Source organism: Scomber scombrus, chromosome 1, assembly GCF_963691925.1.
Source record: "Scomber scombrus chromosome 1, fScoSco1.1, whole genome shotgun sequence".
NCBI lineage: Eukaryota > Metazoa > Chordata > Actinopteri > Scombriformes > Scombridae > Scomber > Scomber scombrus.
The window spans coordinates 2,411,706-2,429,148 of NC_084970.1; the positions used below are offsets into that span (position 1 = coordinate 2,411,706).

General features: G+C 40.4%; 1 protein-coding gene across 1 annotated transcript in view; it reads right to left on the reverse strand.

Moving 5' to 3' along the window:
- Positions 1-17,443, reverse strand: part of LOC133979209 (mucin-2-like) — a 48,671-nt gene that overhangs the window by 12,112 nt on the left and 19,116 nt on the right. The window contains exons 25-30 of the mRNA XM_062417686.1: positions 17,066-17,222; positions 16,716-16,844; positions 5,896-6,043; positions 2,682-2,725; positions 2,350-2,553; positions 16-2,163 (exon numbers count right to left, since the gene is read on the reverse strand). Coding sequence (XP_062273670.1) covers positions 16-2,163; positions 2,350-2,553; positions 2,682-2,725; positions 5,896-6,043; positions 16,716-16,844; positions 17,066-17,222 — 2,830 coding nt within the window. The remainder of the gene's footprint in view (positions 1-15; positions 2,164-2,349; positions 2,554-2,681; positions 2,726-5,895; positions 6,044-16,715; positions 16,845-17,065; positions 17,223-17,443) is intronic.

Sequence of the window (17,443 nt, forward strand, 5' to 3'; positions counted from 1 at the left end):
CAGAGCAGAACTTACCTGGACGATAGGAAGTTCCATTGACAATACAGGCACATAATGTGGTAGTTGTACTGAGCAGGGGTGTTGTGGTTGAACCAGTATTATAAACAGTTGTAAAGCCAGGAAGTGTCTGTGTTAATGGGCCAAATGATGTAGTGCCTAACAATTTTGTGCTAGTAGTTGCAGATGAAGTGGTGTTCAAAATGGAAGGTTTTGTTATTGGAATTGTTGTTTTGGGCCCTCCTGTGACAACACCCTCAGTAGTTGTTGCCAGTGTTTTTATGGTTGTGGTAAATATAGAGGGTTTGGATGTAACCACTGTTGTTTCTTGACTCTCGGTTGTTTCTCCTGGGAATGAAGTTGTAGTTTCAAGAACACCGGAGGTGGCGGCTGTGACTGGGCCAGTGGTGACTATTTTAGGTGGTTTTGTTGTCTCAACCTTTATTGTTGTTTCCTTTGATATGGTTGTTTCTCCAGGCTTGGTGGTAGTTCCTTTCGTTGTTATTGATGGTCCTTTTGTAGTGGTGGTGACAATAGAGGGTTTGGATGTAACCACTGTTGTTTCTTGACTCTTGGTTGTTTCCCCTGGGAATGAAGTTGTAGTTTCAACAACACCGGTGGTGGCGGTTGTGACTGGGCCAGTGGTGACTTTTTTAGGTGGTTTTGTTGTCTCAACCTGTATTGTTGTTTCCTCTGATATAGTCGTTTCTACAGGTTTGGTGGTGGTTCCTTTTGTCGTTAATGATGGTGTTTTTGTAGTGGTGGTAACAATAGAAGGTTTGGATGTAACCACTGTTGTTTCTTGACTCTTGGTTGTTTCCCCTGGGAATGAAGTTGTAGTTTCAAGAACACCGGAGGTGGCGGCTGTGACTGGGCCAGTGGTTACTATTTTAGGTGGTTTTGTTGTCTCAACCTTTATTGTTGTTTCCTTTGATATGGTTGTTTCTCCAGGTTTGGTGGTAGTTCCCTTCGTTGTTATTGATGGTCCTTTTGTAGTGGTGGTGACAATAGAGGGTTTGGATGTAACCACTGTTGTTTCTTGACTCTTGGTTGTTTCCCCTGGGAATGAAGTTGTAGTTTCAACAACACCAGTGGTGGCGGTTGTGACTGGGCCAGTGGTGACTATTTTAGGTGGTTTAGTTGTCTCAACCTGTATTGTTGTTTCCTCTGATATAGTCGTTTCTACAGGTTTGGTGGTGGTTCCTTTTGTCGTTAATGATGGTCCTTTTGTAGTGGTTGTAACAATAGAGGGTTTGGATGTAACCACTGTTGTTTCTTGACTCTTGGTTGTTTCCCCTGAGAATGAAGTTGTAGTTTCAACAACACCAGTGATGGCAGTTGTGGCTGGGCCAGTGGTTACTATTTTAGGTGGTTTTGTTGTCTCAACCTTTATTGTTGTTTCCTTTGATATGGTTGTTTCTCCAGGCTTGGTGGTAGTTCCCTTCGTTGTTATTGATGGTCCTTTTGTAGTGGTGGTGACAATAGAGGGTTTGGATGTAACCACTGTTGTTTCTTGACTCTTGGTTGTTTCCCTTGGGAATGAAGTTGTAGTTTCAACAACACCAGTGGTGGCGGTTGTGACTGGGCCAGTGGTGACTATTTTAGGTGGTTTTGTTGTCTCAACCTGTATTGTTGTTTCCTCTGATATAGTCGTTTCTACAGGTTTGGTGGTGGTTCCTTTTGTCGTTAATGATGGTCTTTTTGTAGTGGTTGTAACAATAGAGGGTTTGGATGTAACCACTGTTGTTTCTTGACTCTTGGTTGTTTCCCCTGGGAATGAAGTTGTAGTTTCAAGAACACCAGTGATGGCAGTTGTGGCTGGGCCAGTGGTGACTATTTTAGGTGGTTTAGTTGTCTCAACCTGTATTGTTGTTTCCTCTGATATGGTTGTTTCTCCAGGTTTGGTGGTAGTTCCCTTCGTTGTTATTGATGGTCCTTTTGTAGTGGTGGTAACAATAGAGGGCTTGGATGTAATCACTGTTGTTTCTTGACCTTTGGTTGTTTCCCCTTGGAATAAAGTTGTAGTTTCAACAACACCAGTGGTGGCAGTTGTGACTGGGCCAGTGGTGACTATTTTAGGTGGTTTTGTTGTCTCAACCTGTATTGTTGTTTCCTCTGATATAGTTGTTTCTCCAGGTATAGTTGTGATTTCCTCTGTGGTTACACCTGCAATAAAATTCCAAAAAATCACTTTGCAAATGATTTAAAAAGTTTTATACTACCAATAATTTCAGATGTATTTCATTTTCATTAAATTTTTTTACTATATCTGTTTCATGTAAAGTACTGATGTTGCATTTTTATTTTTTTATCGAATATCATGCAGCGCCCAATAAGGTTTGTTTTTTTTACCTGGCGTTGTTTTCATAGCCGTGCGGAATCTAAAGGGAGTTGTTGCCGGGACAGCAGTGGTAGTGGTTAAGCATGGGAAGATGTTTCTGATTATGGTGCCATTTGGCCCACACACAGCTGTGATGCAGTGTCCTAATCCATCCATTGTGTTGTAGATTTTAGCCCCATATTTGTAGATTTTTCCATTAATGAAGCATGTACAAACTAAAGAGACAAAGTATTTAATTGTTTTAACTGTCATACATACATACATACATACATACATACATTTGTATGTGTAACTATATGTACAGTATGTAATGTACACTTAATCAATGAACCTATGTACTCACAGTTCACATCGTAGTTGCACCTTATTCCAGAGACTGTGCAGGAGCTTTGACATAGAAGGAAATTTATTGGTTATCCCCATGTGCTTTGGCATTTAAAACTTGAACATTTTCTTCAAATGCACAATATAAGATCTGGAAATATTTATCAAAGACCTGCTTTTCAGTGAAGTTACATATTACCTCAACATTGCCTTCTTATTTTCTCAATATTTAGCATAAACAAGCAGTCACGCTTTTGGTCTTCAAAGCTGTATTTATTAATATCAATGTTGAGGCATTCACACTTTCATTCTTCAAATGAACAATGTGAGAGCTCCAGACCTTCATCTTTTTTGATCGATCTTCAAATCCTGCTTGTTATACGTTTTTTTTATTGCTACTTTTTTAACTACTTCTGAATATATTTCAGTCACAGAAACGCTTTATCAACATTTTCAGCTCTTTCAGAACATTTTGTTGTTTTGTAGCATATTCCAGTTATTTATATAATTTATTATAATTAGAAATATTATTTTAAATATTTTTAAATATAAAAAATATAATGCAAAGTGCATGGGACAAATGTTTGAATATCACTGATTCTTGAGATAAGGGACAAAACATGTCCTACATTGAAAAGTCATAATTTCCCTTAAAAATAAAATGGAAATAATAATAAAAAACTCTTTAAAAGTTAAATTTGTAAGACCTGTGTATACTCGTGAAATTCATTTCACATATATTTATATAATTTAACTTGAATTTGTTAAAAAAAAACGGGCCCTGTCCTCTTAAAGTACATACAAATTACCCTGTCCTCAGCAAGAGGTCGCAAAAATAAGTGTTTAAAAATGCTACAAATGCATAAATTAAAATATCAAATGAATTTGATGGATAGACACAATTTCACATAATACATAAAGTGAACTTTACATTATATTTTCCATAAAAAACTGCCTATCAAAGTTTCCTCACTTTATGTCAACTTCGTCAGATTTTTAAATAATTCTGAATAAATCAGGCACATCAGCTATAACCCCGAAGACCCCCTTTCCTCTCCTTGCTGTTAGTGGATGCAGCAGTAGGACACATGGTGTCATTAGTTTTAGATTTTTTGATATTTTCAAAAAACAATGTTGATATAACTGCAGTCACAGCTATAATGTGTCAACACTGTCTTCCGATTATGATCATCATAGTTAAGAATTGTTGACTAAATGTTGATATTTTAGTTAAGGTTATAGAAACAGCTAGCTACTGAGGAAAACCAAAATGGCTCCAGTGTTAAATACTTGATTAAGATGGAAAAGCATTTCTTTTTGTCAAGTCCGTCAGGCGTCAACTCCGTCAAATTATATGCCTGACGATGTTGACATTTAAACTGACAGAGTTGAAAAGTGCTACCAAAAACTCAAAATATGTAATGCATAACAACTGCATAAAATAATAACCTGTGAATTAATATAATTCACATTATTACTACACATACTAACCAATATTTATTGCTTTTATCTGTACTGTTGGCAAGCATGGCTAGAAAAAAAATATCAGTGGAACAGTATTGAGGAGGTAGACTGGCTAGCAGTCGTGTATGATGACCACTGGTGGCCAGCAAAGTCTATTGATGTAGACACTGACCACCAAGATGTGAAAGTGGAATTCATGCACCCTCATGGTCCTACAGCCAAATTTCACCCAAAACATGGAAAGAAGGATGTCTGTTTGCAAGTATCGGTATCAGATTTTTATAACCGATATTTGTTCTGTAGGCTTCAGCATTCAGTTTACCGGCGCGTGCTTGATGACGTATAACAACAACAACACGCTAGACTCGTGGGTTGCCATCCGTGGCTAACTGTGGCTAACAAGTTCATAGCATCCCGCCTCCAGAAACGGGGCTTATGTCTGTGGTTTGGAACTATTTCCAAGTGTGTCCTACGGATAGTAAATTTGTAATTTGCAATTACTGCAAAGCAGCATAATAAATATGGCATATTGGCACTTTTTTCCATAACTTAAATTGAAGTTGTTCTCTTATTTTGCACAGACAGTGTTAGATTTGGAAAGCCATGTTGCATTTATGTATGCATCCAGTGGGGCCTCACAATAAAATTAGGCATAATGTGTTAATTCCACAATAGGAGATATGTTATGTTGTTACCTAATAGTTTTGGGGTAAAAAGCCTGCAAATATCGGTATCGGGTGATATGGGTATCGGAAATTAAGAGTTGGGAAATATTTGAATATCGGCAGAAAAGTAAATATCGAGCATCCCTACTAAATATCGTTTGAGGGCAGTGTAAAATACAAAACAAAAGAAACTCTGAAAATACATAATTGTTCATCAAGGGTGGAGATAATCGTTCATTAATCGTAATCGAGGTGAAAAGTTCAATTAATCGTGATTTAGATTTTTGCCATAATCGCCCAGCCCTACCATGTTGTGTCCTCAATCAGATCAGTTCAGTTCATGCTCAAGCAGTTAGAAACCACCTACAGTGGAGTTTAGGTCATTTGTTTTCTTCTGATGCTAGTTCTCTTCATGTCTGTCATTAAGATCTTGTTACCATGTGGTCTTTGACTGGCCTCGGTCCCTCTGCCCTTGAGTGTTCCATGCCAAAGCATAGAATTAGCTTAAAGCTTAAAATATTTGTAATCAGTTTCCCTCTCCATTAGTTTGTCAACACCGTCAGTTGTCAGTCAACACCGTCAGTTGTCTGGCAACACCGTAAGATGAATGTTTTTTTTTTTTAATTTAATGTTCAATTTATTAAAAAAGGAAGAGTTAAAAAGTAGTTTTGGCCCTTATTTCAAGAATCAGTGATATGTCAAAAACTAAAAGTGCTGAAGCATTCATACTTAATAGACAGGTGTCCCATGTGGAAATACTTAACATATTACATGGCACCAATAGTGCAACCACGTTGTCAGTTTTATGTATTTGTCTAAATACTCATGCACTATGAGGCGTACCAAAACAATTAAAAAATACATGTTTGTCTGAAATTTAAAAATTCAAGTCAAGTCATTCAATTCAAGGCAGTCAAAAAAGTTTGTTCACATCAAGGGTGTCATCCACATGTCAATCTTCAGCTGCTATTTTATTGCTCTGTCAAAACTCTGTCCGCAGTTATTTTACATTAGAAGTGTGCATATCCAAATGTGGTAGATGCATCAGTGTCTACTGTGTGCTAAGTCATTACTGCGAAGAGGAATCTTTTGTATAACACATACCAAGTGGTACATCCGTCTGACGGAACCTTATCTCCAATGCTGTAATGGGTGCCTTTGTCATCATAGCAGCCACATTGGCCCCAGGTGACACACTTCATTGTGTCTTCATCAAAGAATGGCTGGGTTGGAGGACACTGTGGATAGCAGCCTGCAACAGAATTATAACATGTTCATTTACCTCAATATAAATACAAGTATAGCAGCCTCCCCATCAATAAAATATAGACCTGCATTATTTTAGAGGAAGAGTACACATTCTTTGGATTCTAAAACTGTAACAGAGTGTAACTGTACTCCACAGGCTATCTGTATGCAGACTGGTAGAGTTAGACAGAGATTTTCTGGTCTCATATCTCAGAGAAGTTTTGCTTTAAGTATAATCTCTCTCTATTTATCCTGCCAACACACTAAGTGTTGACACAGAATAGAAAATCACAGAAAAAGAAGGAGGGAGAGACAGACTAACAAAGAAAAAATAGCCCATGAAAGAAAGACAGGGTGAGCATATAAACTAAATTAATCACAAAACGCTTGGCCTGTATTTCATTGTTGTCACTAAATTTTTTTTTTTTTATGATTAACATTTTATTGAGATTTTGAATATCACACATTACAAGTATACATGTAGCAAATGTTGGTTGGGTAACAATGTTGAGACTTGTATACATGAAATAAACAAATATCTATATTATACAGTGGCAAAGAGAAACAGACAAGACAATCTAACAAAAAAAAAAAAAAAAAAATAGGACGGCACAACAAAAACACAATTAAAGAGGGAAAAGGATGGGGATAAAGACAAAAAACAATTAAAAAATTGCTGTCCATTTTGTTTATTAGTCTGTATGATAGTCTCTCCAGTGCAGCTACTCTGGCTAAGTGGTTGTGCCAGAGGTTGACATGGGGGGGTGATGATTCCTTCCATTCTGAAATAATAAGTTTGCGCCCCAGCATCAATGCTACCTGGACCCACTCTGCAACGTGGGATGGGAGGTCATCAAGCAGAGATGGATCCCCCAGAACATACAGCCTCTTGGAAAAGGGCATATCACATCCTATAATCTTTGTAACATTACTGTGGATCTCAAACCAGGAGTATTTTTTGGCAACTCCACAGCATGTGAGTCAAGGTGCCTTCCCCATTATGGCATCTCCAGCAGTCTGGGTTTTGTGTTAACTTATATACCCAATATAGTTTAGAGGGGGTCCAATAGACTCTGTTCAGGATCTTGAATTGGACAAGCCTAGTTCTGAGTTCTCTGGACATCTTTTTCATGTTCTGTAAGATCCTACTCCATTCCTTGTCTGTGAATGCAACCTCGAGATCTCCTTCCCAAATCATTCTAAGGCAAGATGCACCCTTGTCTGAGCATTTTAAAATCATTGAGTAATACACTGAAGCCTCATTACCTCTACCAAAAATGTTCATTATTTGTGTGAGGAAGCTTGCACTGGGGGGAGGTGTTAAAAGAGACCCAAATGTATGAAGCAACAGGTGCCTGAGTTGTAAGTACCTCCAGAACTGGTTCTGGGGCAGGTGGAATTGAGAAAAAGTATATCAGAAAAAGACGTATCCCCAGCACACAGGTCTCCAAGGACTAGGATTCCCCTGTCGATCCATAAATTCCAGAGAAAAGGTGATTTCCCTATGCAGAGTTTAGGGTTGGTCCATATGGAGGCTGCAGTGTGGAGGTTTGCGTTAAAATTGAATATGAAGGGTTTCCATACCCACTGTAAGTGTGAGATAATAGGATGGGTCTGTGCCTCAAATGAAAGCTTAGTGGTGATGTAATGCATAGGAGGGAGTGGATTACACAAAGTCTCTAGACCAAACTCTCTAGACCAAACCATGGGGGTGCTCTCTCAGGGCAGCGCCCAGTGCACCAAGTGTCTCAGGCTGAATGCATAATGATAAAAAAGCAAATTCGGGACCCCCAGTCCACCTTGATCCACTGGCCTCTGCTACTTTTTCAAGTTTAATCTGGGCCGCTTATTGTTCCATAGGAATTTGTTGCATAGCCTATCAAACTGCTTAACGTATTTTGGGGTGGATCTTCACTGGCAGTGCCTGTACTAGGTAATTAAATTTAGGGGTGCAATTCATTTTTATTATATTGACCTTGCCCCAGAGGGAGAGTAATAATGGAGACCACTGTTCTATATCAATCTTAAATTTGTTCAGGAGGGGCTCGAAATTAACCTGGACCAAATCATTTAACAACGGGGGGAAAAGGATGCCTAAATATTTAATACCTGACTGGGGCCAGGCGAAATCAGCAGGTTGGAATAAGGTCTTGGGACAATAGGGTGTCAGAGGAAGCGCCTCTGATTTGGCCCAGTCTCTTTATATCCAGACAATTTGGAAAACAATTAAATGGTTTTAAACAGGGCAGGGAGAGAGCGTTCTGGCTCTGTTATCAGGACCAAGGCATCATCCGCGTACAGCATCAGTTTATGACTACTACTGCCTACTTGGATACCTGGAAAGTCAGGGTCCTTGCGAATAGCCGCTGCTAGAGGCTCCAGCGCCAGTGCAAAAAGTAAAGGGCTCAGAGGGCAGCCCTGCCTAGTACCTCTTTGGAGCTCAAAGGACTGTGAAATTATGCTATTTGTTGTCACTGAAGCTTTAGGGTTGGTGTATAAGAGTTTGATCCAGCTAATAAATATCTTGCCAAAGCCAAAGGCCTCCAGGGTGGAGAACAAATATTGCCTCTCCACCCTGTCAAATGCCTTTTCTGCATCCAAAGAGAGGGCCGCAGCAGGAGAGGCCACATCTTGAGAGGTCCACATGATGTCAATCAAACGTCTTATATTATCAGCTGAGCTCCGAGTGCGAATAAAACCAACTTGGTCGGGGTGAATCAGGTTGGTTATCACCTTATCTAACCTTACAGCTAGGATCTTAGCAAGAATTTTACTGTCACAACCAATCAAACTGATTGGCCTTTAGCTTCGACAGTCTAACGGATCCTTATCCTTCTTTAAAATAAGAGAAATTAGTGCCTCGGACAATGTGGGGGGTAAGCTGCCCTTATCCAGAGCCTCACTATACATGTGCAGAAGTAAAGGAGAGAGCTCCTCAGTGTACGCCTTGAAAAATTCTGCTGTGAAGCCGTCTGGGCCAGGCGCCTTATTAGACAGAAGGCCTTTAATAACCCCTCCCTAGTGATGGGTGCATCAAGCAGATCTACCTGGTCCACTGATAAGGTGGGGAGGGTGATGGAGGTCAGAAATGCGTGCATCTTCCGCTGGTCAACTTGCGTTTCTGAATAATAAAGTGTTGCAAAAAACTCTCTAAATGTCTTATTTATCTCTGTGGGATCACGCATAAGAGCACCACCCTCTGTCCTAATTGCTGCTATTGTGCTCTGAGCCTCTCTCTGTTTAATGTATCTACTGTAGCTAGCAATCTTCCTGCTTTGTCACCTTCTTCGAAGTATTTTTGCCTAGCTCTGAAAAGGGAGAACTCAGCCTTCTGAGTCAAAATGGAGTTAAATTCATATTTTAGTCTGGTCAGATTAGTCAGATTTGATGGACTTCCGGTGGTGACGTTGTAGGAGAAAGCCGCTCGAAAGAGGTCTCCCGATTGAACTGTTAATATATCCCTGTAAACACCACAATTTAGTCGGGAAAGTTGCGAATTGCAGTTTAAACTTAAACCCAGTCGTGAAATGCCTAAAATTTTTTTACCTAAAGTGAGTACTTCTAACTGTCCAGTCATTCGTGGCGTCTCCGCGACGGCTACTGTAGCTAGCAAACTTGCTAAAATGGCGTCCGCAAGCCTGGATACCAGCGACGCACCTGGTCTCGTCAAAGCCTCGCCGGACATTTTATCAACGGACCAGCTGGTTTCTGAACTGGAGAAACAACGAGCCTCGCTACTGAAGGACATGTCAACCTTAATCCAGGAGTCTGTTAAACCATTACAGTCCTCGGTGGACGCACTTCGTGAGACGGTGAATCACTTTAATGGCCGCCTCGTTGCTGCAGAGACCCTGGCCGGGGACAACTTCGAGCGCATAACAAGCACGGAAAAAACGGTGAAGATGCTGGAAGCTCAAAACAAGTCTCTTCAGGACCGCCTTGACGATCTGGAAAACAGGTCCCGTAGAGTCAACCTCCGGATAATTAACATCCCTGAGGGCAGTGAAAAGGGAGGGGACCCGACCGAGTTCATATCTGATCTGCTGATGGAAAACCTCGGCCCCGGCATCTTCACCAGACCACCGGAGCTCGAGAGAGCACATCGCTCCCTGGCCCCTAAACCTGGACCGGGAGGCAGACCCAGGCCTTTTGTGATATGCTTTCATCGTTTTCAGGAGAGGGAGAAAGTGCTTCGTTGGGCCAGGCAACATGAGCTTAAGCACCGCGAAACAACGCTCCGGGTGTACCCAGACGTCAGCGCCAATACTGCAAAGAAACGAGCCGCTTTCAACAAAATCAAGCAAGCTCTCTACCAGAAAGGAGTTAAGTTCAGGCTTCTCTTCCCTGCTCGTCTGCAAGTTTCATACGAGGATGAAACGTTCACTTTTGAAACTCCGGAGGACGCACACGCATTCTACAACGAGCGAGTGATGGATAAAGAGTGAGACGCAGTAAGTGCTCCCCGCTGTCACCCACACTTGGAGATTTCTTCCCCGCTTGTTTAAATGAGGCTGTCTACTCCTGCCACTGTTTGCTGCCCTGTGGACTGACTATTTGCGGACATCTTCAACGAGAGACATGGTAACCATGGAAACGGGTAGACACGCGAACTGTTTACTTTACGTTACGTTGGGGACTCCTCTCTTTTTTTATTTTTTTTATTTTTTATTTTATTTTTTTATTTTTTATTTATTTATTTTTTCCCCCCAACTGTGTAGTGTGGGTAACACTATCATGTGGTGGCATCTTTTTTTCTCCTAATTTTGATGGTAAACATTTAAAGTTAATCTCATAGAGCCCTTTGTTTGACTGATATGCCTCAGATACACTCGTGTTTATCATATGTGAAACATTGCTTTATTAGACACTTTATTTTATTATTTATATATTTTCCTCTATCCTCTCTACCCATTTTTGTTTCTTTGTCGGTTTTGTGGCAGAACTTAAGTAGGATGTTTTTTTTTTATTTTATTTTTTTTTTTATTTTATTGGGGAAGATATTGAGAAATCTCACAAGTGGCCTGTTCACCTTTGGTAGGCTAAATGTCATGACTAATGTTGACTTTCTATAATCTCAAGTCGCTCTTTAAAACGTGGTGTATGTTTTATATATTGTTCATTTGGGTGACCTCTTGAACGAGAAGGTTATGGAAGCAGAAAGTGTTATCCTGTTGGGATCGAAGATGTGGATGCGTTTGGTTTGTATACGGGAAAGGGTGGGGGGAGGGAGGTGGGAGGTTGGTATTCTTGTATATGTGTTTTTGGCCTGGGTTTTTGTTTTGTTTTCCCCCCTTTTTCTTTGGCTCAGGAGTTACATCGGCCCGTGGAGAGCTCCTTGTTTCTTTATGATATGACAACTCTGGGTAAGAATCTTCACTTTATCTCTTGGAACCTGAAGGGCGCCAACCAGCTCATTAAACGTAACAAGGTAATGACTCATTTAAAGCAACTCAGGGGTGATATTTTCTTTTTACAGGAAACTCACCTCTGCTCCTCAGAGGTTAACCGTATTAAGCGACCTTGGATAGGGCATTTATTTCATTCTAAATTCCCAGTAAGGGCGAGGGGCGCAGCAATCCTCATACATAAAAACGTTCCGTTTGAGTTGTCAAACTCCATTGAAGACCCTAATGGTCGATTTGTAATTATTTTCTGGTAGTCTATGTGGAATCCCTGTGGTAATGGCCTGTGTTTATGCACCTACATGGGATGATGATAAATTTATTACAAGCTTTTTTTCTTTCCTTCCTAAAGTTGATGACCATTACTTAATAATTGGTGGCGACTTCAATTTGATTCAAAACCCCTCCCTAGACAGATCCTCCTCTAATCCTCAGGTGTTGTCCAAGTCAGCTAAAGTCCTTGACACATATAGGACCAGTTTAGGTTTATCTGACCCGTGGAGAGCTAAATCCCATTCAGAAAAAGCTTTTTCCTTTTTTTCATATGTCCATCATTCATATTCGCGGATAGATTTTTTTCTCCTGGATAATTATTTTTTACCAGAGGTCCAATCATGTGAGTACCATAGCATTGTTATCTCGGACCACGCCCCTGTATCTGTGGATATTAACTTTCCTCGTCGGGTCCCCCCCTCCAGACAGTGGAGACTTAACTCTCCTTTGCTAGCTCAAGCTTCCTTTAAAGACTTCCTTCATACGCAGATCTCCTTGTTCTTTGATACTAATGATTCTCCAGAGATCTCTAGATGCACTTTGTGGGAAACCTTTAAGGTGTTTATGCGTGGGCAAATTATTTCATATGTTTCATCCCTAAAGAAGGCAGAAAGGGTGGAGTTAGAGACACTCACCAAAGAGATATTTAAAATTGACAATTTGTATGCTACAACTCCAACCCCTGCTCTTTATAAAGAACGCCTTCAGCTTCAGTCTAAATTTGATTTATTGTCTACTAGCAAAATACAGACGCAGTTATTCCTCGCTAAACAACGTTTCTTTGAGACTGGAGACAAAGCAGGAAGATTATTAGCGCATCAGGCACGTGCAGCCGCACTGTCCAGACTGATCCCCAAGATCAAACCCACGACAGGTGAAGTTACCTCAGATCCTATCAAGATTAATAAGACATTTTGTTCTTTCTATTCTAACCTTTACTCTTCACAATGCCCTTCAGATGTTTGGGATGGAGACAACCCTCTGGATAGGATTGTTTTTCCTAAAATAAATGAGGATTTGTGTAGGGAGTTGGGAAATCCAATTTCGGCCAGGGAAGTACAGAAGGCGATTATGTCACTCCAGAATGGTAAAACCCCAGGCCCTGACGGGTTCACTGTTGAGTTTTTTAAACTATTTTCTGCTACCATTGCTCCAGCCCTCCAGAGAATGTATAATGAATCCTTTGCTGGGGGTCGCCTACCTTCCACCCTGTCGGAGGCCTCTATTTCTCTGTTGCTTAAGTGCGATAAAGATCCTCTTTTGTGCGGTAATTACAGGCCCATTTCTCTCTTAAATGTTGACCTAAAGATCCTGTCAAAAATCCTAGCCCAACGCCTACAACAAGTCCTATCAAATATAATATCTATTGACCAAACAGGTTTCATGCTTGGAAGGCACTCATTTCATAACACAAGGAGGCTCTTAAATATCATTAGTGCTCCCAGTTCGACTATCCCGGAAGTGATTATCTCACTAGATGCAGAAAAGGCCTTCGACAGGGTGGAGTGGAGCTTCCTTTTTTTTGTTTTGCAGAAATTTGGCTTCCCCCCAGAATTTATTTCTTGGATAAAATTGCTTTATGCCAACCCAATCGCCTCCGTCCACACAAATGGACTCCAGTCCGCCCCATTTCCACTCTATCGTGGAACCAGACAGGGCTGCCCTCTTTCCCCCCTCCTATTTGCCATGGCTATTGAGCCTCTAGCCATCTGGCTACGTCAGGAGGGTGGGTTTGAGGGCATCACCAGAGCTGGTACAGTCCATAAATTATCTTTGTATGCCGATGACCTCCTTTTGTACATGTCTAATCCAGCTGCCTCTCTCCCTGTGGTTCTAAATATCTTAGACAGATTTGGGTTGTATTCAGGTTATAAGCTTAACCTCCACAAGAGTGAACTTCTCCCCATCAATCTTCTGGCCAGAAATATACCCCCCGATTTTTTCCCTTTCAAATATGCTACTGATGGATTTAAATACTTGGGGGTGCATGTTACTAATTCAATCAATCAACTTTTCTCCAAAAATTTTGCTCCTCTCCTTGAGAGGTGTAAACAAGACTTTGACAGATGGTCTGGTCTCCCTCTATCCTTAGTGGGTCGTGCTAGTTTAGTTAAAATGGTTGTTTTACCCAAATTTTTATACCTATTTTCACATATCCCTGTCCTTATTAAAAAGTCCTTTTTTAGTTCGCTTGATCAATTAATAAGCTCCTTCCTCTGGGGCAATAAAAACCCACGCATTAGAAGATCAGTCCTGCAGCTCCCAAAGGCTCTAGGTGGCTTAGCGTTGCCCAATTTCTTACACTATTACTGGTCCTGTAATGTTAATAAACTTTTATACTGGATTAACAACACAGCAGATGAAGAGCGCCCTGCTTGGGTAGATATGGAACTAGCATCCTCTAAACTTTCCCTTCATTCCCTGGCTTGCTCCCAACTCCCTGGCTTGCTCCCAACTCCCCTTGACTGCCTCCAATTTTACCTCAAACCCAGTAGTAAGTAACTCCTTTAGAATCTGGATTCAATTTAGGAAAAGCCTAGGCCTCCATAGAGCCTCAGACCTCTCCCCCATTGTAAACAATCACCTATTTCTGCCCTCCTGCACCGACTTGGCTTTTAGGATTTGGTTTGACAAAGGGATAACTAAATTTAGGGACCTTTACAACCAAGGGACCTTTATGTCCTTTTCTGAGCTCTCAACAAAATTTGCCTAAATCCCACCTTTTTCGTTTTTTCCAGGCAAGGCATTTTATTCAGAACCAGAACCCCAAATTTCCTAGTCGTCCCCCTGAAACTTTGGTTGACTCATTACTGGCTCTTGATCCTAAACAAAAGCGGCTAATTTCTAATATTTACGGTCTCATTAATTCTGCTATTGACACACCGGCTTCCGGTCCCAAAGAGTCATGGGAGCAAGAGCTTGGGACCACTTTGCCCGATGATTATTGGCAACAAGTTTTACGGTTGGTTCACTCCTCTTCAATCTGTGCAAGACACGGCCTCCTACAGTGTAAAGTTGTGCACAGAGCTCATTACACCAATTTGAGGCTATCTCGGATTTATCCCAATGTAACTGATTCATGTAATAGGTGCAAACAATCTCCAGCTGACCATTCCCATATGTTTTGGTTCTGTCCCAAGCTTGCCACTTTTTGGTCTGAAATCTTTAATACTCTTAGCACAGCATATAACACTACTATATCTCCTGATCCTCTCTTGGGCCTATTTGGTTCCCCCCTGCAGCCTCTTGCCTCTAAAGTTTTCCGTACTGTTCTTCCCTTTGCCACCCTGTTGGCTAGGCGACTCATACTTCTTAATTGGAAACACCCTCAACCTCCATCTCATAGTAGGTGGGTGAAAGAAGTGCTACTGTCCATTAAACTTGAAAAGCTTAGATTTTCCCTCAATGGTTCCTTAGGTCATTTTGAAAAGACTTGGAAACCTCTCTTAAATCATATTGAATCTTTGACATCTCTGCCTGATTGTGACGACTGAGCCCCCCCTATTTATTTATTTTAATTTCATTTATTTTATTCTATTTTTGTTGGGGTTTTTGTTTTGTTTTTTGTTTTGTTTTTTCTTCTTGTTTTTAACATTTTAATTTCATTTACTTGCCTGCCTTATCATTTTCCTTATTCATGTATTTGTTGTATGTACTCTGTACTGTTTACATGTTATTGGACTCATAGAACTGTTCACCTTTGAGTGGGTCGGGATTGTGGGAGGGGTAAAAAAAGGGGAAAAATGTTGGAATGAAAGTCCTCTATGTCACGTTGTACTGATGTGTTGCTACTTGTGGAATTGCTTTCAATAAAGAAAGTTATCAAAAAAAAAAAAAAAAAAAAAATTGTCAGTATGTTCTGACAGTAGAATAAGATGCAGATACGCTGTGGAAAAATGGAGTGTCTCTGGGTCAGATAAGGCTTCTGTATTGGTCATAAGATATTTTGTGACTAAAGTTGGTAAAAAGATCAAAAAAAAAAAAAAAAAAGATTAGTCAGATTTGCGGGGGTCATATTTTGCTTAAATACAGCCTCAGCGGCATAGATCTTCTTCTCCAAATCGAGTTGTTTTGTTATGTTAGATTTCTTTTTTAAAGAGGCATGTTGTATTATATGACCTCTCATAAAAGCCTTAAACGCTTCCCATGCCACACCAGCAGATGATGCTGATGTCGAATTAGTTTCTATAAAAAGACTAATTTGAGCCCTTAATGATTCTTTGAAACTTAGGTCAAGCGAAAGGCTGGAATTGAGCCTCCACCTGGGAGACTTAAGGGTATTGCAAAAAGTGGTCACACAAAGAAACACAGGAGCATGTTCAGAGAGGAGAATGCTACCAATAGAGCTAGATACTATGGAGGAGATACCAAATCCAGAAGCAAAAAAAATAATCAATCCTAGAGAATGTATTGTGGCGTGGGGAGTAGAAAGTATAATCTCTTGTAGTTGGGTTTAATAGCCGCCAAACATCAACTAGACCAGAAGTTTTGCACATTTTGTGCATAATGGAGGCCAATTTGCACTGGTGCTGTGATGGGGAGCTACGATCCAATATGTTATCCATAACCTGATTGAAGTCACCCCCCATCAAAATCGGGTAGTCTCCCATATCATTGAGTTTATATTCTAGTTGCCCAAAGAATGTGGGATCATCAATATTAGGAGCGTAAACATTAGCTAATATTACTTTATGGCCCTGAATCTCAGAGAGAAACAACAGGACGCGTCCGGCATCATCAATACTTTCCCTGATACATTTATGTTGTTACTAAATATTAAATAAATAAATATAAAGATCGGATATAACAGCATTACTGAGTATGATGGCTTTGACACATGACACATCTGATTGACATGCACTTTTCTCACTGTTGTTATTAACAGGGTAAAGGTCAATCAGTCACTTTACTTATGTTCCACTCAAAGCTTTGATTTGGCTGTAAAACACAGATTCCTCTAGTTAAGAGTAATGATACACCAAAAAGATCAGTCTACTGTACCTTCCAGGGCATTGATGAGGTTGGAACAGTTTCCTGATGGATTCCTACATGTCTTCATGCAGTCAGCTCCACAAGGTTTGTAGTGCCACTCACAGCCATCAGGGGAGTTATAGTAGTCACAGAAAATAGCTGCAAAAGAAAGAGACAAAAAGAATGTCCAAGATTTTAAATACCCATGATTTTGCTTAATATGACAAATTAATTTGACAAATTAATTTAAATTTAAATTATTTGGCTAAAGAAACCATTTCTGATATTGATTTAGCACCAGAGTTGCCCAAAATCCTTAAATTTCCTCCTAGGTACTCTGTACCATCAGGTTTTCATCATGTTATTGGAGTCAAACTCACGGCACAGCTTGGGAGTTCTCCATTTAACACATGCTCCAGCTTCATTACAAGCTTTGGCGTAGGCAGCCACAGCAGTGCAGAGACACTCACAGTCCCCACCGGTGTCACAAGCACAAGAGTCTCTCACACAAGAATCGAAGAATGGCCCTGGGTCAACCTTGAACAGACAATAACATACTGTAATTGAAAGTTAGGGGTAATAAAAATGTTGTCCTGTTCTAGTAATAGTAGCAGCAGCAGTAGCATTGGTAACAGTAGTCGTAATCACACTGGTTGTACTATCAGTCCTAATAGTAGAGATATTGGTGCTATCATAAAGAATCACCTAACTATAAATACCCAGCCCAAACATTTAACAGTCTGACTAGTAGTTGTTAC